Below are 18804 nucleotides of genomic sequence, written 5' to 3'. Positions count from 1 at the left end.
AAGTCTAACGGTATCATTTCCATAAACTCACATAATGAAACTCTATGATGCAGACTTCAGGCGCACTGAGCCAGCATGAGCCAAAAATGAGAGAATTTGAATCCACACGATCACAGGTCTAGGCAAACAAACCCCCTAACCCCCTAATAAATCTTCAAATATTATGAAATTAAGAATATGTTATTTTGGTCCTCTGGAAAGAAGTTGAAGATTAAGAATTATAGTGTGATCTGAGGTTTTGAAACACTGCTGACAATTTATTCTTCAATTGCACTGAGAGGAACTTCTACTGCCTTTGTATAAAAGACCTTGTGTTTTTGAAATAATGTGCTTTATTCATTTGTTTGCTAAGTGAACAGAAATTGGCTGTGTGAAGGATTCTAAGTGCCCTTGACAATAAGCAGTGCATTTGTCATAGTTTTACCATGTTGTTTAGTTACAGATGAAGTCCCTTGTTTCACATTATGTAAATCAAATTGTAATGTTGCAGCCTCATGCATTGATATGATATATTATATTGTATGTTTAGAAAAAGCACATAAAATCCCTTTCCCCCTACATCTGAATATACTTTACACTCAGTGATTCTTGGCCCTAAGGTGAAGATTTAATTTTATGTGGTTCTTTAATTTTCTGCATTGCCATATTATTCGATATCATCTGTTTTGGGTGTTTCTCTCTCCATTTGCTGGCAAAGGCAATTGCAAAATAGAACTATCCATTATTTAATACAATCCCCAGGCCTCTTCCTCTCTGATCTTGGGCCCTTATCACATTACAGAAGTGATTGTGTTCATTCTCTCCTTTGCCTTCAGAGTAGAAGCTTATTTATTTACCTTTGTATTCTTCTTCTTATCCAGTGCTCGGCATATGAGAGGCACTCCAATTCTGTAGGTAGGCCATTCACTACACAACAGCAGAGGGAGCCATTTACATTGTCGTATATGTAAATATACCCCAGGAATTAAACAGTACACAACCTGTACAACTAGGCATGGTGTCCCTGTGGTCAATTTGATTTCTGTAACTTCCGATGCAGAAAAAGGCTAAACGTATCTGGTCATTTACTTGTCAAAAAAACAAAAAACAAAAACAAAAACAAAAAACCCCACAAAACTGTCAGCAGACCCTTTCCATTCTTCTTTACCCATAATTATATTCAGACATTGAATATGTTACAACATGGGGGGATATATTTTCCTATGGCATTTGGTGTTGGTTTTGGACCACAGAGACTGACTTTGCCCCAGTCGAGTGCCAAAAGAGTTGTCTTCCTGGATTTCTCTTGACAGCTGGAGAAGATTCTGTGTAGTACTTAGCATCGAATGAAGAACTGAAGGACCAGACATCAAGAAAGACAGGGAAGGCGGGAGTGGGTGGGGATGGTCAAAAATAAAAAGACAGTGAAGAAGGAAACTCTGGAAATCTCAACCACTGGGTTTGGATGATCCAGTGACATTTACATTCTCATTCTATATCATCCACTTTAGATCCTCTGAAAAATAGGTTTGAGCCAGGTAGGGGCGGGGGAATTCTGTGATTAGAAACTGGTAACCAGAAAATACGATGCATTCAAAGGTGGCTTTCTAGAGGAGAACGATGCTAGGGGTTGGGCATGGTCAGGGTTTGCCTCAGTGGCTGCCCAGGAATCACTCAGCCTTTAAAAAACTTTTGATTACAGCCCTGGGAACAAGTATTCTAATTGAGCAGTCTTGTTTTGCCCAGATTTATAAGGGTTTCAGTTTTGTAACTTGAATATTGAAGGAGATGTTGTCCACTAGTGTAACTTAGGGTAGGGGAGTTTTAGTGGTCACCTCATATGGGATAAAATTCTAGTGTGTCTTCCCTTATTTATCTAGAGTCGTCTTTCTAACTTTGGCATGTATTTTCAGAAAGATTACTTTTTACAGAAAAGTGTAAATATTAAGACCCTTGATGGACAATCTGATTATTTAGTTTATTAAAATTTCTTTTTCTTTGCTATTTGCTTTTTAACAAAAATTAATCTACTTTGCAACATTCTTTCAGTTGGAACAGTAGATCTTTAAGGCATATGCAAGTAATATTGTTAGGTTTATATCTTCCATATATAAGAGATTTTGTGTAGAGTGAAGATTAATGTACCAACTTAATAGTCAACTTTCAATTATCCAGGATAGATTAACTAATTTATAGATTTACAAAAATAAGAAATAATAGCATATTTGAGAAAGACATTAAAATTTTTACAAATTAATGAAAACATGCTGTACTGTTCCTATTGTTTGGAAATACACAGCGATCAGTAGGCAGCACATCATAATACTGCATTGTGTCTACTGCATTTTGGGGATTACCCACACACCCTTGCCAGTCAAAACTGCTCAGAAGAAGCCTTCTTTCAACTTACACCGCATAAGACAACCACAAATAAAGTACAAATAATGAGTTTACAATAGAATTCCAAATCACAAAATGATATCATCTTCCATTACAAAAGCCAAGTCACAATTAAAGAATAATTTAAAGAGCTGACAGGGATTATTAATGCATGTTTGCATGATTTAAAACACAAAAACAATCAAAATATGAAAATAAAGTGTTTAAAAAAAATGGTTGATTTGAAAATTAAGGAAAATAAAACATCTATAAAAGAAATGTATTTATACTTAAAATCTCAGTTTCTGAGTCGAAGATCAGAATAGATGCAGCTGAAGAGAGCACTAGTGAATTAGATGATCTGAGGGATTCTCCCAGAAGGCTGCATAGAATGATTAAGAGATGGAAAGATAAAAGGATGCTTGAGAATTACAGATGTCAAAATGAGAAGAACAAAAATTCACTCAAAGGAGTTCAGGAGAAGAGAGTAGAAAGAATGTGAGAGGAATGGTAAGAATTTTTGTATTCACGGATCTTCAAATTGAAAAACATACTGAGTACCAAAGAGGATAAATAAAAATGAAATCAGTACCTCGACATATCTTGGTGGGACTGCAGAACTACAAAGACAAAAAGAAATCTTGAAATTAACCAGACCACATTGTATACCAATTATGTGTCAATAAAAAAATTAACTAGAAACCAAATGCATGAAAGAAGGGCAAAGTGGTCGCAGACTTCTAATCGTTAAATATATAGGCAAATCTAAATAAACACTAATGGTTTAGAAAAAACTGTCTAACTTGAAATTTTGAAAATTGAGATGGAATTATAATGTCAGATAAAAAATAACATGAAAAATTGAAGGAAGAGATTGGATTAAAATCCTTTGATATCCTTGCCTTTTTCAGGAGGAGATTGAAGATAATTTTTAACTTTAGACATTTCAAATGAATGTAGGAGACAGAATAATAATGTCCATGTTCTAATCCGCAGACCCTGTGACTAAGTTATCTTATATGGCAACAGGAACTTTGCAGATGTGATTATCTTAAGGTTTTGAGAGGGAGAAGCTAAATGTAATCACTCAGTGTAAGGAAAACAGAGGCAAGAGTCAGAAAATGATGGAAATGGATCAAAGCTCTGCAATTGCTGGCTTTGAAGATGGAAAGGTACCATGAGTCACGAAATTCAGGCAGACTCTAGAAACTGGAAAAGGCAAGAGAACGAATTCTCACCTAGAGCTTCCAGAAAGAACACAGTGCTACTGACACCTCGATTTTAGCCCACTGAACTCTTTTTCAGATTCCTGACTTAAATTTCATATTAAGACACTAAACTTGTGAATTTGTTACAGCAGCAATAGGAAAGTAACACAGTGTACTTTAAAATGTAAAAGAAATCATAAATTGAACACAGTCTAAATTACTTTTTAAAACAGTAACCAAAAAAAAAAGAGAGAAAGAAGATAAAACTAGAAAGGAAGAAGGAGAAAAACAAAGAAGAAAAGAATGAAGATAAATAACTTGGTAAATAAAATCATAAGTAATAGAGAATCCAAGTATATCCATAAAAAAACATTAAATTCACTTATATTTATGTAACTAGGTTTTACAATTTAACCATATGCTATGTAAAATAGAGAAAAAGAAAGTTGAAAGTGAAACAAAGAAAAAAAGATATGCCAAGCAAATATTAATGTATTATTAATATATTAATATTTGTTAAGATCAGACACAATAGACTTTAACAAGGAAAACATTAAAAGGGATAAGTAGGATGTTTACACAATACTAAAAACAAAAATTCAAAATAAATTACAAAAATTTAGTGATAACTTATCTTCAACATAAACAAAGCAGAAATTAGCAGAAACATAAGGAAACATCAACACATTATAATCATGTAGAATTTTAACAACTCTACCTCAGAAACAGATGTAAAAACAAGTTCAAAAATTCTTTCTTTTGAGCAAATGTGTATCAGAGCTTGTTATAACTAGATCCAAACGATTAGAGAATATACATTTTAAACATGCGTGGAACATTACAGAACAGTGCATAGGTATTAAATCAGGAATACTGCCGATGAGCCCGGCAAGATGTGAATTGAAAATTAACCATTGTAATTATCAATGTAGATGTCATTGGTGAAATTGACAGGAGTGTTGCACTTAATTTTTAAAAGTTATTTTTTATTTAAGAGTGGCATTCAGATGGCTATAACAGAGAGGGCAAGTTTTTTAAAAAGGATTTTTTTTTTTTTGTTTTCCCTCGCATACATACAAAGACTAACTGTGGTATTGTGGTACTGTGGTATTGTGGTAATAGTAAATTTCTATAGAACCTAAATGCTCATCTATAGGAAATCAATAGGGAAAAAAAGCTTAAATTATGGTACAGGAATAGCAGCAACAACAACAAACAACAAATACATCAACTAACTTTTGAGAGCTTACTATGTGCCTGGCATTGTTTTAAATGTTCTGTGTGTGTTAACTCATTCAACGCACCTATGAAACCTATATTTTAAGTGTTTTATATTTTTAAATCATCTAACCTATACAATAAACCTATGTGGTAAATAGATCTCATTATTACCCCTATTTTGTATATGAGGTGACTGAAGCACAAGAGCTTAAGTTGTCTAAGGTCACCTAGGTAGTAAAAGGTAGATAAAAAGTTTTGCTTTCATATAGTTTGCCTCTGAAATTCATAATATGTTAGAGAATGCTCTTGAAGATATGGCAGTCAAATAAAGAGCAAATTACGGAATATTATTTATGGTTAGATCCCACCTATGTAAAAACACTACTTTCTTCATGCCCTAATAAAAATGGTTATTATCATTCTTTTAAAAATGTTGCCAATTTTATGATTTAAAGTACTGTTTTAAATTTTATTTCTTACCTTTAAATCTTCAATCGGGAAATTAATTCTGTATCATGTGAAGTAGAGATCCTACAATATTTTGCAAACAGAAAGCCATATCCTAACACTAGATAGCATTTTTCTGGTAATGAAAAATGAAATCCTGTAAAATTCAAATGAGATGGAATTTTATTTTTGAAATATTGCCTGTGAAATAGGACATGTTTCAGGATTATATAAGGTAAAAATGTATCATAAAAATTTAATTATTCTTCTGTTTCTTAGAACTAAATATTTTTAGTTTTATTAAATTTTTAGTTTTATTAAATTCTTGGAGGTAGATTAAGGTTGTGGTTCAATTATTCCTAAAACTATTAAAAATGAGTCACATACTCTCTATTATTTGTGAAAAAGTTTATCTTTACTTTAATTTTCTATTTTTTTTCTAGGAAAGATTTCTGTGTCCACAAAGATGAACCATGTGATACTGTTGGTAAGTGCACATCAAAATTTTTACACATTTGAAGAGTTCTGGGGACACTACACACATCATTTGTTTAAATATAGGAAATTATGGAATATTTTAGATTGTCAGAGATATATATTTTCAACCTATATGTTTAGTCATTTTTCAACACCAGTTATTAATAAAACAGCTTAAAGACATGTATGCACTATATTTTGCAGAAAATTTTAAACAACGCTTTAAAAATATCATGAATTCTTTTTTGTTATTTTCCCAGAGGTATACACATGAGTTCAATAAAATTCTATTATTATTGCTAAACCAAGGAAAAATATATTAATGACAGTATAATTGACCTTTTTAAGGCTAACAGATTTGTTTTAAAGTTATATATGCTTGAAGTTCTTTCCAGTCAAAGAAAGTTCATCTAATTTGCATGACTAATGATGATTTTCTGTACATAAAGTAGCATATTTTCTATATTTTGTCCTGGATATCTAAAACCCCTATAGTATAACCATATAGCCAATAGTATTCATTAAACCTTAATTCTTAATTTTGAGAGAATGACTACATATATGCTAATATAAATTCATTATATAAATTTTGCCTATCCAAATACATATAGAACTATATATAGATATAAACTATATATATATATATATATATATATATATATATATATATATATAATTTAAAATCATATAGCTGTATATAATAAAATACTATTGGTAAGGCATATTTAAGAGTCAATCTGGTTTTGACATATGTGGGGTTCATTTGTTCTTTGTAAGATGAACAGTAAAAAAAAGGGTAAAAACAGAATAAAGGGTTATAGGTATTTAAAAAAATAATCTAACTAGTTCTGTTAACTTAAGTTCTCATCAGCTTCCTCAGATGATTAAAATCTGAGGAACAGAACAAAGCAGACAATGATGGAATCAAAGGAATGTTTGGTTTAGAAGGGACTTTAAGCATAAAAAGAGCTGGACACCTAAGGAAAGCTGACCTGATTTAGGGATGATCTTTGTAATGTTAACTCACTTACCTACTGTCTGCAGTTTTCTTCTCTTCTTTCCTGAATCTCTAGAAATTAAATCTTGATATGGTTTTAATACCTAAGCATGGAAGCTTTCAATTACCAATAAAGCTTGTCTCAAAATAATGACCTTCTCCTCTTAAACAGCCGTGTTGCCTGTAAAGCCTCTTTAATATAGACAGATCAACTTCTTGCTCATTGGAGCACCTGAGAGAAATCAGCCACTCAAGCTGATTTTGTAGAGTGGGCCTGCGGACTCAGGAAGCAAATACTAACGTGAGGCGAATCAGTGTTTCATGTCTTGTCAAAACTGCTCATTGAAAATAGCATTATATTTGTGATAGATATTATCTATGAAACTTATTTTCTGGTTTAAAGCACCTTCACTTGAATAATGAAAGACCTTGGTCTTTTTGGCAGGAAAGTGATATAGTCAGCCCCGCTCTATTGGTCCTGCCCATTAAGAGTATATCGCAGCACAGGGTGTGGGAAGTCCAGTGCCCTTCCTGAGATCTCTCTGGATTTCTGAGTTCTTAGATTCTCGGAGTCCTCTCTGGCATCACTAAATCCTAGTTTTCCTCTCTGTATCTAAGGGCAGTTCTTTTTCTCAGCCCAAATATGAGAGAAGGATCTTTCCTCTTATTTAGTCTTGAGCAGGATAAAAATCTGAAATATTTCTTCAGAAGAAAGAAAATAAAAGCCTGAACAAGTGAGTCAGAAGAGTAATCTCTTCATCCAATCCCTGCCCCCACAAAAAATCTCCTTGTTACCTTAACCATTCTTATGCCTAAAGACATGTATGTTGACAGGATTTATAAAGACATCTGTGAGAAATAAGTATTGCAGGTGCCACCCCAGCCTTAATTTATCACCATGGTGCAGCCACAGTGCCATGTAGGTGGGGACGGTCCTCTAGCCACTGTCATGATTAGTCTAGGCCTATCCAGGGGACCATTTTAGGACCTCAGCCTAACCCAGTCAGCAGATGGGACTGCATGGTTGGGCCCGTCACCTATACTTGCCTCATTAAGCTGAAGAAAGAAACATTTTTCACGTTTGAAGCTTGTTCATATAGCTCCCCACTGGATGCGAACAAGGAAGGATGCAACCTTGATCACTATGATCTGAGCTCAAACACAGCAGGATAGAGAGAGGGAAAGGTGCCTTTTTCTCTGATGACTCTGTTGAATCACTGGGTCTTCAACCTTGGGCCCAGTCTAACCTTTTGGGTTTAGAATGAGTAAAGCCAATAAATATCCTTATTTTTAAGCCAAATTTATGATATTTAATTCTGTAATTTGTAGCCTAAGGCATAAATCTTCCCTGACACTCATATATGCATTTACAAGAAAAGAATATGAGACGATATTAATAATTTCCACTGTTATTAAAAGGGTACTGTTAACTTGCTCTGTGACTAGTTTCAAGAATTAAACAAAAATGTATAGCTTATTGATCATCTTAACAGTTTTAATCTCTAACAAATCAAAAGAGTTTTAGGGCTTAAATCAATAAAATATTTATTGACACACATTTTTTAATCTCATGAAATAGTACGAGTTGTATTTTCATCAGGTACTTTTCTTAAGTCAACATGTACCTTCTTTCTTCCTTTATCTATTACCGATGTGAAGTCATCCCATTTTATTTCAGATTCTATAATGAAAATTCTGAAAGAGAGGAAGGGGAAAGGAAAAAAGCGGGTTCAGCATTTATTAGTTTGGATAATATGGGCCTGAATGGTAACTTTAACATGACAATTTTCTCACTATACCCTGCTAGGTATAGTGAGAGAGGAAGGACAGCAGTAAAAGCTTTAAATATATATTATTAACTTGAGTTATAAATGGAGAGGAATGCCAATTTCAAAAAAATTTATTTATTGGAGAAGAGAATTTTTTATTGGATAAATTTGACAAATAACTGTGTAAATTTAAGGTATACGATGTATTACTTTGATACATTTATATATTGTACTATGGATATCGTAACAATATCACATTATATACTTTTTAGTATGATATTATTGTCTATATTCAATCTATTGTACATTAGATCTCTCTGGCTTGTTTAGGGCTCATTATAAGTTTGTACCCTTAAACATCATTGGTCTTATCCTTTCACCCCTATCCTCTGGTAATTGCTATTTTATTCTCTCTCTCTGTATTTTTTTTACTTGTTTGATTTTTTTTTTTTTTTGGATTCCACATATAAGTAATATACAGTACTTATCTTTCTCTGTCTGACTATATCACTTAGTATAACGTGCTCAGGGGCCATCCATGTTGTTGCAAATGGCAGGATTTCCTCCTTCCTCATGGCTGAATAATATTTCATTGTGTATATATACAACATCTTTAAAATTTTTTTATTTTTCAGTTATAGTTGGCATACAATATTACATTAGTTTCAAGTGTACAACATAGTGGTTAGACTTTGATATATCTTACAAAGTGATCAGTCTTGTATCCATCTGGCACCAGACATAGTTATTACAATCTTATAGTCTATATTTCCTATAGGAATGCCTAGATTTTAAAAGCAGTGTAAATCTAACTCTCTAGTTTTGTTCCCATTATTACTTTATAGATGAAGAAAACTCTGAAATAGAACAGAGGATGGATTTTCAAGTTAGACATCTAGATTTAAATTAGCACTCTGCTGCTAATTGTGGGCATATTACCTAACACCTTGGAAGTTTGTTTCCTCACCTTTAAAATAGAGGCTACATTATCGACTTCACAGAATGTTGTGAAGCTCTGACACTTGCAAATGCAGCTAATTTTTCAATCCTCACTTGGTATCCTGTTATTTCCTGCAGAGAGGTTAAAAGTTTGCCCAGCATCAGTAAACGGTGGTGCTGGCCTCTGCCTCGGATCTTCTGGCTTTAATCAGAGTCAGCTTTCCTTTATAACTCGATGTGTTTGTATAATAGAACACTGAAGGTGAGAAAAATGTCTTTGAATGAAGTGATAGAATGAAATTGTGTAAATTAAAACATACAAAGAAATGGCAAATATAAACTTGGAAATTACTTTTATTTGCTTGCATTTTAATGTTGAAATGATAGGATATTTTGCTCATTTGCTGATGCAGATGATAAGTGCATTTAAAATGAACTGGGCTATAGCAATGTTATGAGATATTATAAATGAATGCTTCAGTTTATAAGTTATGTTTATTTATTAAATTTATATTTGAAAGGGTAAAGGAGGGTCAAATATATGGTAATGGAAGGAGATTTGACTTTGAGTGGCAAACACACAATGCAATATACAGATGATGCATTATTGAATTATACACTTGAAAGCTATATAATTTTATTAACCAATGTCACCCCAATATATTTAATAAAAAATGAAAAGCTATTTAGCGGGTAAAAAGTAAAAGGTGTTTTAACACCCCCCGAATCACATTTTTTCCTGTTGTTTTAGTTAGGTAGAGAGTTTGATAGATTGGTAGGTAGTCATATAAATAGTGGAAGAAAAAAAGCTATTAAATATTTTAATCAACAAAATGTCAATTCTAAAACATATGTGTGTTCACCTTTTAACATTCCTGAAATTGAGATTTATTTTGTAATCATAGGCCTACTAGAACTGTGTCATAGTTTAATTCAAAGTTTTTAAAATTTTAATTGGATAAACTATGATGTATGACGGTATCCTCATATTTCAGGATGCAAGTGGCAACTATTTATTTACTTAGCGAAGTTGCCTTACCTCCTGTGGGAGGTGGAATAATGGTTCCCAAATAATGGTCCCGGACCCTGAGAATATGTTAGGTTACATAGCAAAGGGAAATGAAGGTTGCAGATGGAATTCTGGCTACCAATCAACTGACTATAAAATGGAGAAATTACCCTGGGCCAACCTGGTGTACCAAAGCTAATAATAAGGGTCCTTAAAAGTGGAAGAGCTCAGAGTCAGAGGGAGATGTGATTGTTGAAGAAAGGCACAGAAAGATGTGATGTGAGACAGATTCGGCTCGTCAGTACTGGTATTGAAGATGGAGAAAGGGGGTCCCCAAGTAACATTGGCTTTAGAACTTAGGAAAAGCAAGGAAATGGATTCTCACCTAGAGCCTTCAGAAGGGGGCATGGACAGCTGTGTGACAACATGATTTTAGCTAGTGAGCTCTTGTCAAACTTTTAATGTAGAGAATTTTAAGATACTAAATTTGGGTGTTTTAAGCCACTAAATTTGTGATAATTTGTTACAGCAGCTGTACAAGAACAGGTATTAGAAAATACCTAATTACCCCCTCTAATTACTTATAAAGAAAGAATAAAGAAACATGGTGCTCTCAAATCATTAGATTGTGGGGTCAACAATTCTGGCTTTATAGTTAGTTTTAGGAATTGGTGAAGAATTTGAGATCAGATTTAAAAATATAAATTTGCTTCATGATATATAAAGAGAAACAAACTGGGTTTATGCTAACAAATACTATTAATTATAGTTGATCATTTCTAGCTGAGCAATTAGACCAAAAAATGGTCTGTATCATCCACTGACAATAAAAGAAATCTAATAAATTTCAAAAAAAAAAAAAAAAAAATCTTTCTATGAAAATACCAAGCCTGATGATTTATAGATAATTTCTACTAAAATTCCAGGAAACAGACCATTCCAATATTATACAAAATATTTTAGAGAATAAAAAAGGGTGCATTAAAACCATGTAAATTTCTTACTACATCTTAAGGAGGACAATGTAAGAAAGAAAAAAAATAAGCTATTCTTTCTCAGGAAATAAATGAAAGATTAAATTAAATTAAATATTAGCAGATATTATCTCTCAATGTATTTTTAAAATGAGGATTATCTTATTCAAGATTTATTCCAGAAATGCAGGGATAGTTTAACATTAGAAAATCTTAAAATGTAACTATGTAATTCAATTAAAGATAAAAAACCACATGATCATCAGAACACATAAAGAAAATATCTTTTATACAATTCAAAACAAATTGATGGTAAAAACTACTAACAAAATGGGACAAAGTAGGGATTTTATTAACCCAGTTAAAGAGATTTACGAAAAATACATGAATCTTAAAAAACAAAAAACAAAAAACCCAAAGCATTAAAAGCATTCCTTTTAAAATCAGAAACAAGAAGTGGATTTTATTATAACTCTTTCTATCCAGCAATGCATTAGAAATTTTAGGTCTGAAAATAAAGTGGATGTTTCGATTGTCTACATTTTTAAAAAACATAGAGAATATGGAATTAAATTATTAAAATCGACAGGATAGTCAGGTGGTTAGATATCAAATCATATTCAATGAATTGCATTTTATATACCAGCAACTGGCAGTGAGACATTTAATTAAAAAATTCTATTAAATATATGAAACAAATTAAATTCTTTGGAATACATCTGATAACAAACATAAGACATATGGAGAAAATTATTGAGCTATCCTGCAATTTAATAAAGAAGATATTATTCGGTGAAAGCTAAACTTTGCTCATGGTCTAAAAGACTAAAGATCATACAAATGTCCATTTCTCTTACACTGATCTATTGATATGATGTATTTCCATAAAAATTCTAAGAGGAGTTTTGGAGGAAAATTGATTGGCTGATTACTCAAGGGTTATATGTAGGAGCATAGGCCTAAGAATTGCCAGGAGCTGGTGAAGAATATGCAAGGGGAATCTACTCTATCAAATGTCAAGATATAATTCGTAATAAATAGGACAAGGGCATTATATATATTTGGGAAATTGATAAATAAGGCAGAACACTGGGAAAGGAGGCACATGATATTAAGACAATTAATTGTTCACATGGAGAAAAATTAAAATGAATCCGATATGGTTTAAATTTTTTTAAGTTTAGAAAAGAAAATATAGAAAAATAATTTTATATTTTTGAGGTAGAGACAGATTTCTTAAAATGGACCCCAAATGTTAATCATAAAGGAAATGCTTGGTGAACTCAACTATATTAATATTTAAAATTTCTATCACTGATACCATAATCACTATACAATATATGGTAAAAAATCTTATTTGTCGATATTTCCATAGATCTCATCAGAAAAGTCTTTAAGTGTTGGGAAGCTGTCAAGCTCAAATGACAGATACAAGTTTTCCAATATTCTCAAATTTTGTCATTGGTAAAAAAAAAATACCATCAATTGGTTTCCTTGGAGTAACAGGTTCCTTTTGTTCATTTTTGGGTAAAAGTCAACCAAACTCACAAGTCTGAATAACTGTGTTTGTCCGTGAGACATTCTTCTAAGTACAAATGCTGTTTGATGAAATGCACTTATTTTAGCTCACAAATCATATGATCTCACAGTAGTTTTCCCAGACACAACATCATCTTTTAGTCTGCAGCAGAAATGCTTTATCAATTCTTCCTTTTTGTTACACAAAATATTAAAAAGTGGATACACTTAAGGGTTCAGATTTAATACAATTAATCAATTTTCCTGCTTCACGTAGGACATTTTAAAGTAGAATTGGCATGTTCCCTCTGGGAGTGAGTGCCAGTGACAAATAAAATGACTGACAGTGAAATTTGGTGCCAGGCAATTTTATATACCATTGCTTTTGCATTATCAGTGCAAATGTCGACAGTTTTGACCTTATAGAGCCCTTGAAAAGATCTTAGGGGACCCACTGAAAAGATACGATGGAAGCCCAGGATTCCGTAGAACATTCTATGAGAAATTTGCCATAACTGATTGATAATCAATGGTGATAGTGATCATGCGTGTGTGTTGTTTCATGAAACCTTTTAAGGACTTTAAGTATAGAAAATCGACAAATACTTAGATCTGGCAAAGGTGCATATGGACCCATGAGTTTGCAGCTATGAATATTTTTCTAATTCTTGTTGATGAGAGAGGCTATGTGTCCTTTACTACTAGATTTCCAGTTGGACGTGTTTTGACCCTCCCTGCATTCCATTGCCAAGACTTCAATGCATCAATATTACTAATAAACTTTCTTCTCCTGCTTTTCAAGCAGGTTGAAATGATAGTTTATTCTTCTGTATGCTTCTGAAGAATTCTGATTTTATGTACTTGCAGATTGTCAAAAAGGCATACAGACCACCTGGGAAGTAACTGCCAAAAAGAAACATATTCTGAGACTAAAACATACTTAAATCACCCTTTTATGTTGACACCGTGCATGTGAGAATCTCCAGACACTTCCCTTTCCAAACACCAATACGTTCTTCAAACCACATTTCAGCAGAAGTAATCATTTTTATTGGGTGAGAAGAAGAGGTCAAGCCAATTTTTAAAAGTAGCATAATTTTCATTAAATAGCAGTTGTGGCATTTCTTCTAGCATTGTGGCACCTAAAACACAGAGAATTTCAGAGAGTGAAAATGCTTAAAGAAATTACTGAGATGATCTCTCTACTTGAATGTACTTTTCATTAAAATTATATTTTTTCTAGTGAAAAACTATGTCAGTTTAATATTTAGTATTTTGAAATTTGTAATCTTTTGGACTAAGCAAAGAATGAAATTAACTTTTTTCTATATAAATTTTGCTTTTTTAAGTGAATCAATAGTGTAAATAAGTCTTTGAGGGAGTTCAAGTACATTTGTTGGGTATTTATTATATTCACATTTCCACTCCAAGCTCTGTAATGGATTCAAGAACAACTTTGGGACATACATTTTAGCAAAAGAGATTATCAAACATATTAGAAGCATGAATCAGCATGAAATGTGGATAATTTTACATTAACTAGGGTCAGGTATGAAATAACTAGATGTTGTTGTATTTTTTGTGAGATGTGTTGCTGTGAAGAGTTGCTCAGAAATGCAAATGGAATATATTTGGTGTGGTTGACAGAATTCTGAAGATGACACCCCTAAGATTTTTTATCCCTGGTTATTCAGTCTAACGCTAATCTAGGTACTGCCGTGAAGGGATTTTGTAGATGTAATTACAATCCTTCAGTTAATCTTAAATCACTGAGAATTAACCTTATTTGCCCTTTAAAGCAGAGATAGGGAACTGAATGATGCTAACAACCTAAATGAATTTGGAAGCTGGTATTCCCCAGAGCCTTAAGATAAGAGCTCAGCCTGGATGACACCTTGATTTTGGCCTTATGAGATCATAAGCAGAGAACCTAGATAAGCTGTCCCAGACTCTGACCTATGAAACTGTGCAATAATAAATGGGTGTTACTTTAAGCCACTTCATTTCTAGTAATTTGTTATGCAGCAGTTGGAAACTGACACATTCAGACTAAAGGACGCATATTATTATATTTTGATTTGGGGTTTAAATACTGGAGGAGAGCAGGCCATCTTGGATGAAAGTATGGTACCTGGCCCTCTGAGAAAGCAGAGTAAAAAAAAAAAAAATGAAAATATTTGTTAAGGAGTAAAAGTTAAGGGAGAAATTCAAAGAGATTTTCACTTATGGCACCTGATGGGACAGGAGAACAATGAAAGGATTTTTGGAGGATTTTTCTACAGTCTTTGCAATTTCTCCATATTTAATATTTCTTTTGTCTCATCGGTGATGAACAAAAGCACACTTAAGTGAAATGAGTCTGAACACTTGCCTTGTGGGGAAGAAAGGAAAGTGGTGGAGAAAACTGCATGTCAAAGGAGGGAACTGAGTGGCACCAACCCAGAATATAAGAAAATACATTACTCTGTGGACCTCCAAAGAAAGAAAACGAGAAAACCCAAGGGTGCCACGACTGTAGCTTTGCAACAAAAAGCCTGTGATGTTCACCTTTTGATAAGGAGATCATATGATCTATAATTCATACTAAGACCCTTTGAAAAGTTGAAGGAAGTAATTAATAATTATGCTTGGACAAATGCATAAAGTGGGTTGCCCCAGGCAAGCTAGCTGTATGGTCACTCTATCATTAATGAACTTGTTTGAGACATACTTTTACATATTGATCAGAACTGTAAATTATACACCGATTACTTATTTCAGAAGTATTAAGCTATAACATTATTTTTATAATATAGATATTTTATTTAATCCTTCAATAATAATGATTAAAGTCACTAAGAATCAACACATGAGCATTTTTGCTGCATGTGTTGGATGCTGGTTTCTCCTCATTTCTCTCAACCTTGCTTTCCTTTAATCCAGATGGCCACAGAGCATTGGCTATTGGTACATTCTAATGGTCTGAGTCTCAGATATGTCAGGAATAAAAAGGGTAATTATTCTCATCATGTTCTAAATTCTGATATCTGAAAGGCTTGGAAATATACTTAGAAGGTAATATGAACTGTGCTTCTTTATTTGTCCTATTTCCTCAATATTTATTGGTTCTTTCATTTCAGATGATTTTTTTCACTTCTCTGGATCTTTACCTCTCTGTTTTTGTTCATTTATTCAATTTGTTTCTAATACTTTGGAGCACCTACTCTGTGTCTGAAAGCGTATTAGATGCTAGGTGCTAGAGGTAGTGTGGTGACTAAAATGCAACTATTTGCACATATTTTTAAATCTTTCCCTTCTTGCTATCCTTTTGTTATTTTGCCTAGGGGACTCAAAAAACTCTCCCCTTTGTCTTCCTATTACTGTGAGCCAACTTTCTCTCCATAATTATACTGCCATGGCTTCCATGCATAAATATATTGATGCACATCTCTTAAGTATCGAGAAACCTTAGTATTTTTTTTTAATTGGATATCATCTATCATCAAATTTTCACAATCTTGTTATGACCAAATGATTCTGTCTTGACACAGTAAAATTTTTTCTATATCATTTATATAAGTGTATTGGAGAAAATTGACAGTTTATAAATTATTTTTGCTTTCCGTTTAATTATTAGTGTGTAATAATATTGACATAACCTATATTATTTCAATGCAAATGTTTACAAGGTTAGTTCTTTTATGGTGTGTAGAATATTTTTCATTGTTACATGGCCAAAAATGCAGAAACTATAAGCTTATTCAGATATTGCAATGATTTGTGTCTTTAATACCTAAATAATCTAGTGGTGCGGTACAGTTGTTGCTTTGCATTTGTGGTAGTCTTCCCCGTTCTGATCCTTAAGGAAAATGGTAATAACTCTAGAGAATATTGAGATTATTGAGATGCTTCTCTTGCACTGTAGGAATAATATTGAGATTATTGAGATGCTTCTCTTGCACTGTAGGCAATTTTCTTTAAATTACAAGATGCTAGTTTTTATTGTCTTTTTGCAGAGAAGGAGCTATCTGAGTCCAGTTTAAGGAAGCTGGAGTAAGCACACTTCATCCTTCTCTTTCACTGAATGCAGCTATAAAACATGAGAGAATGGGACAGCTATTTGACGATTTTAGAAAGCAAATAGTAGCATGCAAACTGGGAAGAAGACAAGAATTTGCAGAACCACAAAACCAGCAGAGAGCTTATTATTTTACTCCCTCTCTCCTGGACTCAATGCACTTGGAAGTGGTCATCAGAGCAGGTATAGAAAGAACTCTTGGGATCCCTCTAGTTTGGATCAAGGACCAGGAATGTCCCCTAATGTTCAGAGCAAGTAGGAGTGATCCCCCCTTTAAAAAAATTGTCTACATTCTCTCCTGTCCCATGTGCCAAGAAATCCTGTCATATTGGCAATGGGGACAGCAACAGTGGCAGCAGTAGCTGTCATAAAAACCTGAGATGAATCTTCCTCTCTGATCTGCAGAGCTTTTATTCCGAGAGGGCAGGGTGAACTCTATTGCTTTTTGTCTCTGTCCTCCTTTTCCTCAAACCTAGAAGCAGACATGAGAATGAAAAGTTCATGGCAGAGTAGGGCACTAAAGCCCAAACTGTCTAGAAGCAGGACTGAAATGAGACCCCCAGGGACATGGAAGGTACCAGGCAGATAGTGGAGACAGAGAAGCTGGGGAAAGTAACCCCATAAAGTTGTTTAGCATCTTCTTTGCTTACCTCCAAGCTTTGCATGTGTGACTATGACCCTAAAATTCCTTTTAGAAATGAGCTATTAAGCTATTTAGCCACCTAGTTTCCAGACTGATCACTAGGTGACAAACATAGAATAGATTTGAATAGCAATGAAAAGGCTTTGAAAACTGATGATGAAAATTTAATAAACCAAAACCCATAGAAATCTTGGAATTTTGGAACTTACATCCTGAATCTAACTAGGTGATTTTGTGCTAAAAAATTGAAATGTATCAGCATTCTTCATAGGATTTAATTAAGACAGTCTCGTAATATAAATTCAGAATTCCAGGATACAATCCAAAATTGCACTGCCTATAAAGAAATAGGAAAATCTTAATTTGCTCGGGAAAGGACACTCAACAGATGCCAACTCTGAAATAGCACAAATTTTGGAATTACCTGACAAAGACTAAACTATATTATGAAGATGTTCCAACAAGTAAGGGCAAACATTCTTGAAATGAATGGAAGGATATAAAGCCTCAGCAAATAAATAGACTATTTAAAGATAACCCAAATGGAAATATTAGAAATAAGAAAAGAATAACAAAATAAAAATCTCTGTGTATGTACTGAATAGTAGGATGTAGACATGGAGAAAAGAGCCAGTAAACATGATGATAGATCAGAAGAAATTATCCAATCTGAGCACCAGAGGAAAAAAGAATATTCAGAAAAAAATATGAATAGAGTCTCAGGGATTTGTGGGAAATATCACAGGTAGTAATCATGGACCTCAGAAGGACACAGAAGAAGAGAAGAAATATGACATCAATTTTAGCAAAATTTAAACCATCAAATTCAAGAAGCTAAGTAAACTCCAAACAAGAAATACCTGAAGAAATACACAGGCACAAATATAATCCAACTATGAAAGTTAAAGACAAAGGAAAAAATGATACAAAAAAACCATTTTGTTATTTTTTGGGGATAGTGATACTCCTGATAGCAAATCTCTCATGACAAACCATGAAGGCCACAAGGGTGGCTCACTGTTTTTAAAATGCTGAAAGAAAGGGTTGTCAATGTAGGTGAAGGTGAAATAGAGCATTCTCAGATGAAGGAAAACTAAGAGAATCAATAACTAAAAGAGCTACTTTAAAAGAATTGCCAAAGTAAGTAATTCTGCCAGAAGGGAAATTATACTTAAAGGAAACTTAGA

At 33.2% G+C, this 18804-nt stretch overlaps 1 protein-coding gene across 1 annotated transcript in view; it reads left to right on the top strand.

Moving 5' to 3' along the window:
* ADAMTS19 (ADAM metallopeptidase with thrombospondin type 1 motif 19) overlaps positions 1 to 18804 on the top strand; it is a 214067-nt gene that overhangs the window by 57253 nt on the left and 138010 nt on the right. Inside the window, exon 7 of the mRNA XM_039880005.1 lies at positions 5678 to 5721. Coding sequence (XP_039735939.1) covers positions 5678 to 5721 — 44 coding nt within the window. The remainder of the gene's footprint in view (positions 1 to 5677; positions 5722 to 18804) is intronic.

This window comes from Pteropus medius, unplaced genomic scaffold (genome assembly GCF_902729225.1).
Source record: "Pteropus medius unplaced genomic scaffold, Ma_sr-lr_union100, whole genome shotgun sequence".
NCBI classification, from domain to species: Eukaryota; Metazoa; Chordata; class Mammalia; order Chiroptera; family Pteropodidae; genus Pteropus; species Pteropus medius.
Note: the sequence above shows the minus strand (reverse complement) of the source record. Positions and strands in the feature narration are given on the sequence as shown.